The 17,199-nt window shown below is 44.6% G+C and overlaps 1 protein-coding gene and 1 long non-coding RNA gene across 2 annotated transcripts in view; one reads left to right on the forward strand and one right to left on the reverse strand.

Moving 5' to 3' along the window:
- Positions 1-17,199, forward strand: part of LOC144799877 (uncharacterized) — a 218,991-nt gene that overhangs the window by 175,053 nt on the left and 26,739 nt on the right. The window lies entirely within an intron of this gene.
- LOC144799871 (cytochrome P450 4B1-like) overlaps positions 1-17,199 on the reverse strand; it is a 444,500-nt gene that overhangs the window by 170,049 nt on the left and 257,252 nt on the right. Inside the window, exons 4-5 of the mRNA XM_078671469.1 lie at positions 13,411-13,538; positions 9,800-9,924 (exon numbers count right to left, since the gene is read on the reverse strand). Of these exons, the coding sequence (XP_078527595.1) occupies positions 9,800-9,924; positions 13,411-13,538 (253 nt within the window). The remainder of the gene's footprint in view (positions 1-9,799; positions 9,925-13,410; positions 13,539-17,199) is intronic.

Here is a 17,199-nt window from a genome sequence, read left to right on the forward strand (position 1 = left end):
TGCTATGCAAAAATACAAGGCTCAAATTAAGATGGCTAAGGCGACCTTTCTTGAGTCTACCTTGAATCAGGCCCCAAATAAGGCCCAGGCCCTCTTTAAAATCGTTAGAGACCTTGCCCACCCTATGTGTGTGGCTAGTGCAGTCCCGGCATCGCAAACTCTCTGTGACTCACTTGAGGATGCCTTTGAGGAGAAAATCTGTAAAATCTTAGCGGGTCTGCAGGATCCAGTTATTCCCACCACTGAGGCGGGAGCTCCGGAGGAGATGGCCAGTCGACCCCCGCAGAGGGTCGCTCACCTCTGTGTGGAAGCTCCGGCCACGCCCTCCAGTCGACCCCGTCCAGCGGATCAGCCCTCCAGCTTGGGAGCATCAGCGTTGGAAGCCAGTCGACCCCAGCGGAGTAGCTCTCCTTCCCCTCTTTTGGATTCGGCCCTCAGCTTGGGAGCTCCGGCGATGGAGGCCAGTCGACCCCAGCTGAGTGGCTCTCCCCCCCCAGCTTTGGAGTTGGCCCTCAATCTGGGTGCTCCGGCCAGCGAGGCCAGTCGACCCCAGCTGAGTGGCTTTCCCTCTCCCTCTTCGGATGCGGCTCTCTGCTTGGGAGCTCCGGCGATTGTGGCCAGTCGACCCCAGCTGAGTAGCTCCTCTCCTTCCTCTCTGGAGTTGGCTATCAGCTTGGGAGCTCCGGCGACTGTGGCCAGTCGACCCCAGCTCTCCTCTTCCCTCTCTGGATCCGGCTATCAGCTTGGGAGCTCCGGCGATTGTGGCCAGTCGACCCCAGCTGAATAGCCTCTCTCTTCCCTCTCTGGAGCTGGCTATCAGCTTGGGAGCTCCGGCGACTGTGGCCAGTCGACCCCAGCTGAGTAGCTTTCCTCCTTCCTCTCTGGATCCGGCTATCAGCCTGGGAGCTCCGGCGTCTGTGGCCAGTCGACCCCAGCTGAGTAGCCTCTCTCCTCCCTCTCTGGATCCGGCTATCAGCTTGGGAGCTCCGGCGATTGTGGCCAGTCGACCCCAGCTGAGTAGCTTTCCTCCTCCCTCTCTGGATCCGGCTATCAGCTTGGGAGCTCCGGCAATTGTGGCCAGTCGACCCCAGCTGAGTAGCCTCTCTCCTCCCTCTCTGGAGCTGGCTATCAGCTTGGGAGCTCCGGCGACTGTGGCCAGTCGACCCCAGCGGAGTAGCTTTCCTCCTCCCTTTCTGGATCCGGCTACCAGCCTGGGAGCTCCGGCGATTGTGGCCAGTCGACCCCAGCTGAGTAGTTTTCCCCTCCCTTCTCTGGAGGAGTTTGGCAGTTTAGCCCTCACGATCTCATCTGGATCGCCTCTGGATCCTCTTCCTCCAAAACTATGGAAGGTGTTCCAAGAGGATCTCTTCCAGCCCTTGCATGCCATCTGTTGCCAGTCGTTTGAAACAGGGATTGTACCAGGCTGTTGGAAGAAGGCAGTGGTTTCTCCGCTCTTAAAAAAACCTACGCTCGACCCTGGGTGCCTCTCTAACTACCGGCCAATTTCCCTGCTTCCTTTTCCGGTTAAAATCATGGAAAAGTTGGTTACCCGCACTCTGTCCGGCTTCTTAGAAGGGAAAACCTGGTTGGATGAGACGCAATTCGGTTTTCGCCCTGCTCACGGGACGGAATCCGCGTTGGTGACCGTATTAGACAATCTGCGGGCGCGTGTCGACAGTGGTCGGGCAGCATTTCTGGTGTTGCTCGATATGTCGGCCGCGTTCGACACGGTAAGTCATCCTACCTTGATTTCGAGGTTGGAAGAATGCGGGGTTAAAGACAAGGCCAGGGACTGCTTAGTCTCCTACTTGGACAGCCGTCAGCAACGGGTTTCGCTACCTCCCTTCAGCTCAGAGGAGTGGAGAGTGGGACAAGGAGTACCTCAGGGCTCAGCCATCAGCCCCATACTCTTTAATATCTACCTCCGCCCTCTAGTCCAGCTCATTAAATCATTTGGTATCTCCGCATTTAATTATGCGGATGATACCCAGCTGGTCTTTTCCCTGGAGGGACAGGATGCAGTCCCATTGGAGTCCTTTCACCGGTGCATGCAGGCTACAGCGGAATGGCTCCGTTTGAATTCGTTACAGTTCAACGGAACCAAGACAGAGGTCTTGCACTGCTCCACTGACCGAGTTCCCCGAGATCTCCCTGATGATTTTTGGCCCCCGTCCTTTTTAGAGACGGTGTCAGCCGCACAATCGGCGCGCAATCTGGGCGTCATTTTTGGGCCCAGCCTGCAGCTGGATCTGCACGTGAATAAGACCACCTTAACGTGTATGATGCTGATCCGCATGCTGCGCAAGGTTTTACCCCTTCTCCCTGAGCAAGCCAGACCAGAAGTAGTGCGAAGTACCATCTTAAGTCGACTCGACTACTGCAACGCACTGCTTCTGGAGGCCCCGTTAACACTTATGGGCAAGCTTCAAAGGGTGCAAAATATGGCTGCCAAACTCGGCCTTTCCCGCCCCTACCACAGCTCTTCCACGGCAGCGCTGCAGGAACTCCATTGGCTGCCGGTCCATTTACGCGTACGCTATAAAGCAGCGTGTATTGTGTTCAGGGCTATCCATGGCCTGGGCCCAATTCCTCTGCGGCGAATGTTTGCCTGGTATCTCCCATCTCGAGCTCTGCGTTCCTCGTCGTCCAGGCTACTTGTTGTCCCGCGCTTCCAGAGAGTGAGGATGGGTGGTCGTTCGTTCAGAGTAGCGGCGGCCAAACTTTGGAACTCCCTGCCTCTATCCCTGAGAGGTCTTGAGGATCTTTCAGCCTTTAGAAAGGATTTGAAAACTTACCTTTTCCCTAGGGCGGGTTGAGCTACTGCTTCTGCTTGGATCATGGGTCAAAAGCGCCAGGATGCCCTTGGTGGTGACAGGTTGCGCTATATAAGTATACCACAATACCACAATACCAATACCACATTGTCAATTTTCTCAAGCAGCTGTGACTGTATTACTTTGGTGTCCACCAGGACACACCTTTTGGTTTACTATATCCTTGAGTGCAGGGGGCATTTTGCTTTTGTGTCTCAGTGTGTTGACCTCAACACACTACCGTGGAGGCGTTATAGGGCTTTTCCCCTCGCCCTCTTGCACTACCCTATAACAAATTGTGACATATACCTGCGATAGCTGAGCGCCCAGCATTTGCCCTTAACCCTAAAAACCCTATCCCAGAAGACTTCCTATCTTTGCAGAAATAGTTCTAAGCCAATGGCGAGACAGCCACTTTATCTGAGTAATGAGCACCCGCCCTGGAGGGCAGGCTTCAATAAAGCAGGTTTTCATCCAATATCCTGGCTACGGTTGTAAGTGGCTGATGTAGAATTTGCCCCACAAACTCTAAATAAGGCGGTGTAATTTATGAGCAATAGAGACTAACATTAATGTTAGAAAAGTCCTATCTACTGAACGATGACCAGACACACTTCATGCACTCTTCATGGTAAAAAGTTTATAACTGTACATGGTACCATACCTGGCCTAAAAAGTAAAATTCTAAGCATGGAAACCCATGGGGCACTACATCATAATTGCATGCCACTAAATAGTGTTATCAGGAGCAAACAAATGCAATAAAGGTTCAAAATCAACTGAAAGGAATAGGATGCACATGAGGTGACGAGGGAAGCTGAACAGTCATTCAGGCAGCACTTCTGGCTCCATCCAGGGCCTGGAAGCCAGAGTAGAGAAAAGGCATGTGACGGGGCTGAAAAGGTGTATGGATGATAAAAAAAACAAGCATTTGCAATGCAATAGGTCTCGCATTAGGAAAGTGTGAGATATTGGTATTGTAAATGACAATTATTTAAAAATATGTGTTGGCTTTGAAAATATATAAATTAATAGCTTTGTTATTTACAAAGCCAATAGCTTACACTTTCCTAATGCGAGTCCTATTGGCTATGGCAATGCTTGTTGTTAGCAAGCAAGGACAGTGCTGTTGTGGTGCTGAGTGATGCTGTTGTGGTGCTGAGTGATGATGTGGTTGGGCTGAGTGATGTGGTGGTGTATTAGAGTGATGTGGGGGAGTCCCAGATGGATGTGGTGGTGTCCCAGAGTGATGTGGTGGTGTCCCAGAGTGATGTGGTGGTGTGCCTGAGTGATGTGGTGGTGTCCCCGAGTGATGTGGTGGTGTCCCAGAGTGATGTGGTGGTGTCCCTGAGTGGTGTGGTGGTGTCCCTGAGTGATGTGGTGGTGTCCCTGAGTGATGTGGTGGTGTCCCGGAGTGATGTGGTGGTGTCCCGGAGTGATGTGGTGGTGTCCATGAGAGATGTAATGGTGTCCCTGAGTGATGTGGTGGTGTCCCTGAGTGATGTGGTGGTGTACATCAGTGATGTTGGTGTGTCCCTGAGTGCTGCGTTGGTGTCCCTGAGGGCTGTGGTGGTGTCCCTGAGTGCTGTGTTGGTGTCCCTGAGGGCTGTGGTGGTGTCCCTGAGGGCTGTGGTGGTGTCCCTGAGTGCTGTGGTGGTGTCCCTCAGTGGTGTGGTGGTGTCCCTGAGTGGTGTGGTGGTGTCCTTGAGTGGTGTGGTGGTGTCCCTGAGTGGTGTGGTGGTGTCCCTGAGTGATGATGTAGAGGTGTCCCTGAGTGATGTAGTGGTGTCCCTGAGTGATGTGGTGGTGTCGCTGAGTGGTTTGATGGTGTCCCTGAATGATGTGGTGGTGTCCCTGAGTGATGTGGTGGTGTCCCTTAATATTTAACACTGTAGGAATGGCCCGGACAAGTGCTTTAAAGGCTAAAACATACCTATTCATTAGATTAATTACCATTTAATACTTGCTGTTTGACAGCTGAGTTTACTGGACTTAATATGTATTGTTAGTGTTGCTGGGGCTGTTATTAAATTGTTACTTGTAATATTAGCAGAGATCCTATTAACAGCATGGGCATAGTTCACACTGACGATTTACATGTATGCATTGGTGGTGCAGCAGGCGCAGTGACACTAATACGCATAGGGGCAAGGGGCCAGGCCAACAGTATTTTAAGTAAAGCTAATGTTTTAATGTACATCTTTTTTTGGTGATGTATTTTACGGCTTTTGACGGCGTTTCCTGGGTCCGTTCTCTTTGTAAAATATAGGCAAACGTTACATTTTTATTTATCTTGACGGCTACAAAGTAATAGCATTTTCCGTGCATTTAAACATATGCGAAGGGAGAGTTGTGTTTTTACCCCTTACTTCATCAGTGACTTCCATTTTTTTCCGGAGCTTAGCTTCCTGCTGTTAGTTGATTTGCATCTCACAGATGCTGCCAGGCAACATATTACAATCTTTACAACGCAGCTTAAAGCACTAAAGTATCCTGTTCTGGTTTCGTTTCCAACTGGTGAAAACATATGATGCATTACAATAGCTTAGCCCAGTTACAAAATAAACGTATGCAAAATTGTTTATTTAAATTGTTTAAAGCTTATAGTGTAAAACATAATGTTTTTTTCTGAACACAAAACTGCTTTTTTTCTTTCTTTACATGTTCAAAAAAGTAGCTACAAATGTTTTTATTAGTACTGATTTTGGCAAGCGAAAAAAGTGCCTAGGTTCTAAATATTTTGCAGCTTAACGCAATGTTTTCAGCTTCATGGATTATATTCCTTTGGTTAGTGTATGTTATGGTGAGCATATAAAGTATACATAATGTGGTTTTAATTCAAATTAAAATGTTGTTACAATATTGGCTGAAACTACAACTAAATAATGTCTCTGTTCCATTTGTTTTTATAGTGCTTAATTTGTAGCTATAGTAGTGCAGGGGCTAATATAAAAAGCCAGTTTTTGACAGTTTATTTGCAATAGGTCTCGCATTAGGAAAGTTTGAGCTATTGGTATTGTAAATGACACATTTTTTATTCATGTGTTGGCTTTGAAAATAGCTAAATTAATAGCTTTTTCATTTACAATGCCCATAGTTTTAACTTTCGCAAACGTGACACCTATAGCATTTGTAATGCAATATGTGTTGTATTTAAGTGGCTTAGATGTATTGATATTACAAATAACAATGGCTTTTATTTTTTTTAATAATTAATACTTAAATAGAAGTTATTGTAATTTATGGCAATAGCTTAAACTTTTGTAAATAACTTTTCTGGAGATTATGTTTAGTGTATTTTATTGTGACGAAAATCCAAGAACAGAAGTGAAATATTAACATCTTTTTGTGACATTTGTAATAAAGCTTGAAACATTGAGAGAACATATTTGAACAAGTCGTTGTTGAATGGTTGCACAGAGTGATGCTGTGGCGTTCAGTAGTGCTGAGTGACGCTGTAGCGTTCAGTGATGCTGTGGCGTTCAGTGGTGCTGAGTGATGCTGTGGCTGTTTGTGTCTGCCTGGTGGAAGCGTGCACTGACGGCTAGTAATGTGTGTGCATGGTGGAAGCGTGCACTGATGACTGGTGATGATGGCAGGTGGTGTGTGTGCCGAGTGGAAGCGTGCACTGACAACTGGTGTTGTGTATGCCTGGTAAAAGCGTGCAGTGATGAATGGTGGTGTGTGCCTGGTGGAAGCGTGCACTGACAACTGGTGGTGTGTGTGCCTGGTGGAAGCGTGCAATTATAGCTGGTGGTGTGTTTGCCTAGTGAAAGTGTGCACTGACGGCTGGAGTGTGCCTGTTAAAACGTGCACTGACAGTTGGTGGTGTGCGTGTGCCTAGTGAAAACGTGCACTAATGGCTAGTGTGCACTGACGGCTGGTGGTGTGTATGCCTGGTGGAAGCGTGCACTAACGGCTGGTGGTGTGTGTGCCTGGTGAAAGTGTGCACTAACGGCTGGTGGTGTGTCTGCCTGGTGGAAGTGTGCACTGACAGCTAGTAATGTGTGTGCATGGTCGAAGCGTGCACTGATGACTGGTGATGAAGGCAGGTGGTGTGTGTGCCTAGTGGAAGCGTGCACTGACAACTGGTGGTGTGTATGCCTGGTGAAAGCGTGCAGTGACGGATGGTGGTGTGTGCCTGGTGGAAGCGTGCACTGACAACTGGTGGTGTGTGTGCCTGGTGGACGCGTGCAATTATAGCTGGTGGTGTGTTTGCCTAGTGAAAGCGTGCACTGGCGGCTGGAGTGTGCCTGTTAAAACGTGCACTGACAGTTGGTGGTGTGCGTGTGCCTTGTAAAAGCGTGCACTAACGGCTGGTGGTGTGTGTCTGGTGAAAGTGTGCACTGACAGCTGGTGGTGTGTATGCCTGGTGGAAGCGTGCACTGACGGCTGGTGGTGTGTGTGCTTGGTGGAAGCATGCAATTATAGCTGGTGGTGTGTATGTTTGGTGAATATGTGCACTGACGGCTGGAGGAGTGTGCCTGTTAAAACGTGCAATGTCAGTTGGCGTTGTGTGTCTGTCTGGTGAAAGCGTGCACTAACGGATGGTGACGTGTGCCTGATGGAAGCGTGCACTAATGGCTTGTGGTGTGTCTGCTTGGTGGAAGCGTGTACTGACAGCTGGTGGAGTATGCCTGGCGAAAGTGCACTGACGGCTGACGGCTGGTAATGTGTGTACCAAAGAAAAAGTGTGAAACAAAAATAACGAGTGTAAAATAAAAGTGTAGAGTGTGAGACAAAGAGACCAAAGATGTGAGAGCAATTTTAATCTCCATTCAAAATACATAATGGAAAGTTATATACCTTTTGCACTAATGTGACAGAAAAAAAAGAGAGAAGGAAGAGAAACAATCATCTAGTGTACTGTGTAAACTTAAAATAAGGTACACATGTCGTTTAAGCAAAATAATACAAAACCTTCTTGACGTTGCCTGTGACTAACAAATAAAGTTTTTTTGTAGAAAAAAAAACTTACATTGGCTAAACGCCCTAACATATTGCTAACAGGGGGAAATACTTAGATGCGCCCATTATAGTGCCGTTCCTATTTTACAACAAACACATTACTGTTTAAGATACTATATATTTCTAAAAAAGAGAACCTTTTGTATGTTAGGAGTTACGTGTAAAATAACTCGGCTCCCAGAGGGAACAACACTTAAGGAGGATGTCTGGTTTCTCCGTGTGGCTTGAGCTCTGCTGGCGCCTCAGGCATGTTTAATGTGTTCATGTGCAAATGCAAATCCATTAATCAAGCAGGATGGCAGGATTCCGCATTCCAAAGGAGCTCATATGTTTGCGCAGCGCGAAAATGCCCGTTAGTGCAGTTGAAATAAAGTGAATTTGCATACCAGCAATGCCGGATGCTGCGTTTAGAAAAGACATCTCTCGAGTCAGTGCGGTGTTTTAAGAAAGAGACTCTCAGGTAATAGCTGCGTTAATAAAAAGATAAACATTTCTCAAAGTCCGGGCATTGTTAAAGATCATGTATCGAGTCAATTTAAACGCTGCGTTTAAAAAAAAGATAAAACATTTCTTGAGTCAGTGCAGTATTAAAGGAAATAGCTGCGTGAAAGCGTTAGCAACGCCGGATGCTACCTTTAGAAAAGACATCTCTCGAGTCAGTGCGGTGTTTTAAGAAAGTGACTCTCGGGTAATTGCTGCGTTAATAAAAAGATAAACATTTCTCGAAGTCCGGGCATTGTTAAAGATCATGTATCGAGTCAATTTAAACGCTGCGTTTAAAAAGAGATATAACATTTCTTGAGTCAGTGCAGTATTAAAGGAAATAGCTGCGTGAAACCGTGATTAAGGAGATGCTGCATTAGGAACAAGCTCTTTGCATTGCTGTGGGGGGGGGGCGGGGCGGGAGCGCAATGCTTTAAAGTCTGATGCGGGGCGGGGGAGCAGCTTGGGAGCGATTTCCATTGAAGTCTGGTGCGAGGCTGATGGGTTTGACGTGCACACGTGCGTCTCACACGACTGCATCACATGAACTGGACGTAATCCGCAGTTGGTAGAGATTTTGTTTTGCCTACTATATACTCGCCTATTTATCCCTGCGGGATATAATAGGCGAGACCTAAAAATCAGATGTGCCTGGGGACACAACTCACCAAGAACAAAATCGTTTCGCACTCGACAAGAAAACTGAAGCACACAATGAGAAAAAATGACAAAAGTATGACAATTTTGGGCTAATGTCATCAATTTAAAATATGCTTTAGAATGCCCCATATATAAATCAAATACCTTGATTCAAGGAATGAGATCTCTATGAAGACCTATGTAGGCAAGTTATACTGGGGAATGGTGGATGGTGGCACACAGCGGCGTGGCACTGCAAGTAGCACCATGCAGGTACCTTTGTTCTGTCTGTGGAAGTCATAGCTGGTGATTCAAAAGGGATTAGGCAGGGAGGTAAAATGATTATTAACTACTCTGAGGTGTACAAATGCTTACCAGCAAAATGAGAATTATGGTGTTACCATTCTGTTGGGATGTGTTTGCCCACAGAGGAAAGTTCATTCTGAGGATTGCCAGGCTGCCTTAGGATGGAGGAGTCAGAAGGGCTGTCTCCTTCTCTTCGAGCCCCAAGAGTTTTAAGGAACTCCCAAGCCCATCACACATGCAATATTGGCCATTTCGCCCTCCTGTGTCTACAAGAGATGGCCTACTTGTATAAGCCATCTCCAACCAATCATCTTTCATCTTCTCTCCTTAGGAATGAGCTAATCAGGCTTCGTGTTACGCCACCGCATTCTGAAAAAAGCTTTTGGTTGGTGTGCAATTGCAGATGGTCCCGATCCCACCACCAGATTGGTGCTATTGCAGCCTCCATCCCCACCTTAGAATTTGAATTTTGGATATGGGCATTGAAACTTGGTGGAGAAAAGCTAATGTCTTCCATCATCATGGTCTAAACAGATTCCCAATCACCTTAGAAACTTTAGCCCCAAAAGTGAAAAAGTCAGGAAACTCACCTGTCTGCTTGGCAGTTGCTGTCATAGCTGAAGGCACATTTCATGATGCTGTCTAGGGTCATTAGGCTGACAGGCTGGAACACTTCCAATGACTTGTTTTTATCAATGATCTTTTCCCACTTATCCTAGAGTGGAATAAATATGAAATACTTACACTAAGTGCATAAACTGTGGCAAAGGTTCTCTTTTAAGTGGAGTCTTTCAGATCATAAACACAAGGTAGCTGCAAATCCAAAATGACTTGATGCAACACTTACTCGAACTGCTCCAATCTTATTATATTTTTTCATGTTAACTATAGGCCTACATTATATAACAAATGATGATTCTACACAAGAATAACACAGCGGTCAATGAAAATCAAGCAGAACAAGTGAGCAGAATGTTGTATAGTGGTAGAAACTATATGTTTTGAGTTTTTATTAGGCAGTGAGACATAAGGTAAATATGAGTATGAAAAGAAAAGAGAATCCCGGTCTTGGATGGGTAATGGAGAGGAAGTAGGAGTGCATCTCCCCCTCCAGAACAGGATTGCAAGCAGGTTCTCGAGTTCTGCGTTGCTTACTACTGGGCGCATTTAAGTGTGGTTTGTGTAAACCTGTAGGTCTCTCTGCTCCAGCACAAAATGGGTATAGTATTCAAAGGCTGTAAGAGCCTACCTGGCCACTGAGTCCTATTGAAAGCAATGAACTGAGCAAGAAGTTCATAATGCTCCTACTAGGGTATGAGTTTACATGTAAATAAGAATACATTAATTATCATGATGCCCTGTCATCCTACCAAACAACTGCTGTGGCCACTTCACAGTAAACATGTGTAGAAAGAATCAGAGAAAAGGGGAAAAGGATAATCAACATAGGATGAAGCTAGAACGATATAATACTGCAAGCAAAATAACTGATTAACACATGTATGAACAGAATAAGGGAAAGATGGAAACCTGGAGGAGATCTGTGAGTGGTTAGCATAGCTAAGAGACTGAAATCTAGACACATGCGTTACACATTTTTTTCAGTCATTCTAAATGTGTCTCTTAAAAAAAATCATAATTGTGGTGATCAATTTTCAAGATAAAAAGTATGAGGCATAATTGAAAGTGCTTACTTCTGGTACCACACTTACAGCTGAGGTTAGAACATATCTCATGACCCACCCCACCATCCTTCCCCTATGGCCCACAAATAAACCTTAAATAGCCTGACTGCAAGTTTGATTGTGGGCCACATCACAAGCTGACATGTATATTCCTTATGATATGGTTTAGGCACAATGGCAATGTTTGGGTGGTGTGTGGGATGTATAAGAAGGAGGCTAAATACACACGTAGAGAAAATAATTTTCAATTTGCATTTTTTATGTAAGTATTCATATATAAATTGTACACAGTATCAACAGCATTAAATACATACAAATAGTAACAATGTGAGAATGTGTCTCAAGTGAGTAAAGTAGAACCTATACTATTAAAGTGCTAAGTAATGGTGTATAAAAAACAAGAGGTGTCTATACTTACATAAAAAATGCAAATTGAAAATTATATTCTCTACGTGTGTATGTAGCCTCCTTCTTATACATCCCACACACCACCCAAACATTGCCATTGTGCCTAAACCATATTATAAGGAATATATATTTATCCACAGGAGCCATTGTTGTTTTCTTAAGACTTTATACCCAGGCTCAGTGTGAGTTAGGTTCCCTTGTTTCCCTTCCCAGTACATCACAAGCTGAAGCATAACCTCTTGAAATTGTGACGTGGGTGATGAACCCTCCCGCCTCCACAACTTTATGTATTCTTCACTCCACAAACGCATGATAGCAACAGTATCAGAGTGAAACCCATACATGTGGGTGTTTGTATAGGGATCCATTTAATCTACCCTGAATTGAACTTTAAAGGGGTGGAGAGGGGGAAGTACTGCAGACCAAGAGATGGGACTCAACTTAGTAGCTATAAATCCAAGCTTATGAACTAAAAGGCAAACCAGCAAACAAAATGTAATCAACTGACACTCACTATAATTTGACCAGTGCATTTTACATTATATTCTTAGAATATATTTGATTCATATCCTATAGGCTCTGACACACATCCACGAACATTTCTCATTTGTATCTTAGGTACCGGTTTTGAACAGAAGTCCATGAGCAATGCATTCCTCAAACCTGAGTTAAAAACCATGAGTGCATACAAAACTGTGTGCATGAAACTCAAGTGTATAGGCAAGTAATAGTGAAGTGAATAAACACTGGTTAAAAGAAAATTCATTAAAAAAACTACAATAGGGGAGACAGTGGAGTCTAAAAGGGATATTAGGAAGGAGGACGCAGAATAGGGCCACACCAAGTGGAAGATTCGATGCCAAGTGATGGGCAGAAAAGGAAACAATGCCTCTTATTACCTTTTATTTATAGGGAAATGGGCTTTGGTGCACGCAGGAGCTGGGTTTGGCTGAATGCAATGAGCAGTGGATTATTCCCACATGGGGTCTGGCACAGTGCTAGGCCACAGGTAACAAGATATGTGTTAGCAATAAATAGCAGCACATTACACAAAATCAGTAAATATCAACACTCTTTAAACTTACACTATTCCTCAAAAAATCCTTAATTCTTACCCCCATTACAATAGTCTGACGTCAGCATCCACCAATCAGCTAAAGATTCTGCCTTATAAACTCAGGCAATCTAGGAGGGTGTAGGGGGAGTTGAAAAACGCTTTTCCATATGCAAGAATGTATTCTAACCTCTTGAACTTCCTATTAGTCATTTAGGCTTCCAAGAACAATTCTTCAAATTCAGGAAACAAAAATTGATAAACCATTATATCGGTACTGCCTTTGGTCAGACTAACCTACATTAGCTTATAAAAACTCATTTTGGTGGTGTACATTTCTAGAATGTGGGGGTCTCTGCCCAATTCCTCAATGAAACCTTACTCCTCCATCACAGACAGACACTTTCTGGGTTCAGCCTACTGGCTGGTTCATCTCCTTGCAAAGCAAAATGGGAGTTTTCAAATTAGCAGAAACATGTTTTGAACGATCTCTAGCCCCATCCTATATACATTTGCACAAAACCTGCCACACCCTATAAAGGATTTAACATGCTACATGGGTAATCATCAGAGGATGACATGGTTTTTAGCAAATTGCACCTTTTTTGAGCCCCCTCGTCTTTTTTAAGTGTGTTCCTCTTGTTGGATCCTCAATTTTAGAAATACCAACAGAAAGCTTTCAAATTTCATGCAAAGTTTTGAATTGCACAAATGGTTACTTTGTAAAATGTAGCACATGCATCAAACAGCGGATGATGTCCTGACTGCCAAACTAACGGATCCTTTGCTCAGTTTAGAGTCGGCGGAACAAAGCTTACTTACGATAGTATATATGAACATGCATAAATGAACATGTAAATATGTACTTTACTAGTCAGAGACAACACTTACAATGCCTTTACAGTGGAAAATAATTCTGTAAATACTCGAAGGTTGTTCCTATCCCTCTGCAGGCATTTAGCTGTGTCTATGTAAGTTTTGTGCGGAGGACCCCATTGTAACGTGTGCATAAATACAAAGTTGTGTTGGCATAATAAGCCATAAAAATCCATACCAGCATAATTTTGGTTGAGTCTGAGATCAATTTCACGTATGGTTTTAAAACATCGTAGTGAAAGCCAGGAGTCAACAGTCTTCGATGCTGAAACCACTTCGGCCCGGACAAAACCAGCAATCCTCTTCCTATGGGACAAAGCAATCACCAGAGGGTACATTAAGTAATATTGTAAAAGGTCAGAAAATGTTAAAAAAAGCGTATTCATTCACAACACTACAAATACAAGTCAATATATTTTCCATGTGTTAATGTATTGTCGTGCCATAATCTCACAATGAAATAAATTCCCTAACCCACCAACAAGCCTCAATAAAATATTTGCATGAAGCGGAGAATCCCATCATGAGAAATACACCAATTTTATTTCTTCTATCGTTAACTATGTACCACAAGCGAAAGTAATATCAGATAGCAAGGAACCCTGTCCTTTTTAGGTCTCACTTAGCAGCGCGCAAGCGCTGCTTTAGAGACCTTTTGGAATCGCTCCAGGCTTTATTGGGAACTCGCGCATGTTTTGCACTGTTCCCAATGAGCCCTTGTGCACGTTTGCCGATTCCCTTGCAGGAGCGAGCAGCAGTGCCATATGTTAGCAATTATCGCGCTCGCTCCCACAAGGTAAACGGCGTGCACCACAGAAAATCGTTCGTCCACACAGTTGCCTGCTTTTTAGTGCCACACGCATTTGTGTTTCAGCACTTGTTTTCTTTTTGGTTTAGCACTCTATGAGAGTGCATCTGTTATTGTACTGTCGTTGTTTGAATGCTTCTGCCTTCCCATGCCTTTTGGGCGTGCCTGTGTACTTAACCCCATTGTCTTTCTGGACGCTCCATATTGGTTTCCTGTACCGGGTGTGAGAGTGACCTGGAGTGTGCTGGCCCCTTTAAAGCCCTGACGCTGAGTCTCTTACTTACTGTGACAGGAAGTACTAGGGTGACGTACAAACACTGTATATGAAACTTAAAATAGCCACATTACAATAGGCACTATTAACATAGAGCAAAACTCAGAGTAATTGAAAAGTGAAGAATCTAGAAGGCAAGAGAGTCGTTTTACGTCTAGGTAAATAACTGGTCATCAGGGGGGAGGTAGGAGGAGGAGAGGAGAGTTTTTCCTAAGGTAGAGGAGGAAGATTTGCGTTTCGAGATGCTAAGTCATGTTTTGTTTCATTAGAAGACACTGTTCACTGTGGCCTCCTTGGTGTTGTAAAAGTAGCACATTTAAAGGAGAAGCAGCACAGCAAACAGAAGCAACATGGAACAAGAGGCTTTGAAGCAGATCATTGCAGAGTTGAAACGCTATATTTTATGATTTTTCCAAACAGAGATTGTACAGGTTGTAGCAGAGTTTCCAAGGAAGCTTCTGCCAGGTTTTAGACACCGCAACAGAATGCGTGCCTCCAAGATGTGGGTTTGAGAGTTCGAGGCAGAGGTGGCCACACCAGAGGAGTGTGTTTGTGCAGGAACCCTCTAGCTTTCGGAATTTGTGGCTTGCTTTACACTGCACATATTGCACACAGTTCACTTGTAAACTCAACAATGGGGTACTTTTGTAATAAAAGGAGTGCGACAGTCGTTTATTCGATGACTCAAATGAATGCTCAGACAGAGGTGTCTTCCCTAGAAGTGTAGCATGGAGCCATGGACCTTGGTACAAGGGTTCAATGGGTCAGTGGGCCTCAGTGCCCCTGCTGCAACAATGGTAAGTAGCCCCAGCTGTTCCATGGGATCTTCAAAGATTTGCCAGATGCATCAGCCTTTAACAAATTATTATCCATGTTAATAGAACACACAACACATTGAACTGCCTCCTCATTCTTAGATTGTGAATTTTATTTTTTATGTTTTTAAAAATCTTTTTTTTACAGTTTCAGTAAAAATGTACAATACAAAATAGAGCACAAATCATGAAAGGTCGATGTTCTTGTTGGTACAGTTTTTTCACATCACTCTCTACGGCTTGTTCAAAAGACAGAACTTTAGCCGGTAGGCTCGTCGTTGGAGGATTAAAACAAGATGGACCTTTCATGAACCTGCCTAACAGAGAACAGGAAGCACTCAAGAGTCTCACTTTGGATGACTCGCTCACGATTAAACCTGCATACAAGGGCGGGGCTATTGTCTTGATTGATACTACTACGTATCGTGATGAATGCTTAAGACAATTACAGGATACTAGATCTTACAAGCCCCTCAAAATGATCCTACAGGCAGGTTGACCAAGACCACAGGGCACATAGTGGAAGGATGGTAACCGCTAATGAAGCACAATACTTGCGGACTACCAACCCCATCATGCCATACTTTTATGTGTTGCTGAAGGTACACAAAGCCCAAAGACCCCCTCCTGGCCGCCGAATAATGTCTGGGATCGGCTACCTTTTGGAACCTCTGTCAACATTTGTAGATATATTTTTAAGGCCGATGGTTAAGGAAATGCCTACATTTCTCCAAGACACTAAAGATGTCCTCCGTGTTCTTCCTGACATAGAATTCAACGTCTTGACCGATACTTTGGTATCATTTGACGTTGAATCACTATATACATCAATACCTCAGGACAATACCCTACAAGTAATTGAGAACCTCCTCTTGGAGAGAGAGTAGGATTCCATCACTCCAGTACATTTGATCATGAAACTTGCAAATGTATCCATGAAAGAGAATTTCTTTCGGTTTGAAGACCCTGTATTCCTCCAAATATCTGGGACCAGTATGGGGAGTGTCTTTGCTACCAGTCTAGCTAATCTATATGTTCATAAGTTTGAACAGGACCACATTTTGACACCGACCAATCCATACTACGCTTCTGTTCGTGTATGGAAAAGATATATAGATGACATCCTCGTCATGTGGAGAGGCACTTGTGAAGAGTTACTACAATTCCATCAGTGGTTGAACTCCAGAAATAACTTTTTACGCTTCACTATTGAACATAGTAAACAACAGCTAACCTTTCTCGACCTATTAATTACAACTACTCCGACAGGTCTGAGATCTGAGCTTTTCAGAAAACCCATGGCAAGGAATTCCTTGTTGCGGTACGATAGCTGTCATCCAAAGGCACTCAGGGACAATCTGCCCTATGAACAGTTTCTGCGGATCCAACGCAATTGTTCTACAGGAGATGCCTTTCGTGAACATGCGAAAACACTTGAGAAACAGCTCTGCACAAGGAAGTACCCGAAGAAATTGGTGCGCCAATCTATGAAGAGAGCATCAAATAATAACAGGGAGGCTCTACTAGAATTGTCTACTCCTAAAGAGAAGAACTAAAGAATCACTTGCGTCAATACCTTCAGTACCCAATCTAATAGCATCCAGAAGATCATAAGGAAACATTGGACTATTCTGAATACAGGCTCAGAGCAGCTACCACCTCCGCTCTTTGCCTTCAAACGGGGCGCTAATCTGAAGGATAGACCGGTACATACTAGACCTAAGACCAGAGTAGCACGCCCTGTTGATACCTTATGGGATATGCCTGCTGTTGAGGGACACCACCCATGTGGTAACTGTGCAGCATGTCCCCAAACCTCCAAATCAACCAGTATGGACATTGGCAGTAATCGTCCTTGGCAGCAGCGGCAATTTACTAATTGCAAAAGCCAAAATCTCATCTACTCGATAACCTGTCCATGCCAGTTGAAATACGTGGGTATGACCCCCAGAAAAATAAGAGTGTGCATATCAGAACATAAGAGCACCATTCGATGCAGGAAGCAAGCGACTCGTCTGACCAACCATTTTCTAGAAGTCGGTCATGGACCCACTGAGTTCACCTGGACAG

The sequence above is a fragment of the Lissotriton helveticus genome, chromosome 1_2 (assembly GCF_964261635.1).
Source record: "Lissotriton helveticus chromosome 1_2, aLisHel1.1, whole genome shotgun sequence".
NCBI lineage: Eukaryota > Metazoa > Chordata > Amphibia > Caudata > Salamandridae > Lissotriton > Lissotriton helveticus.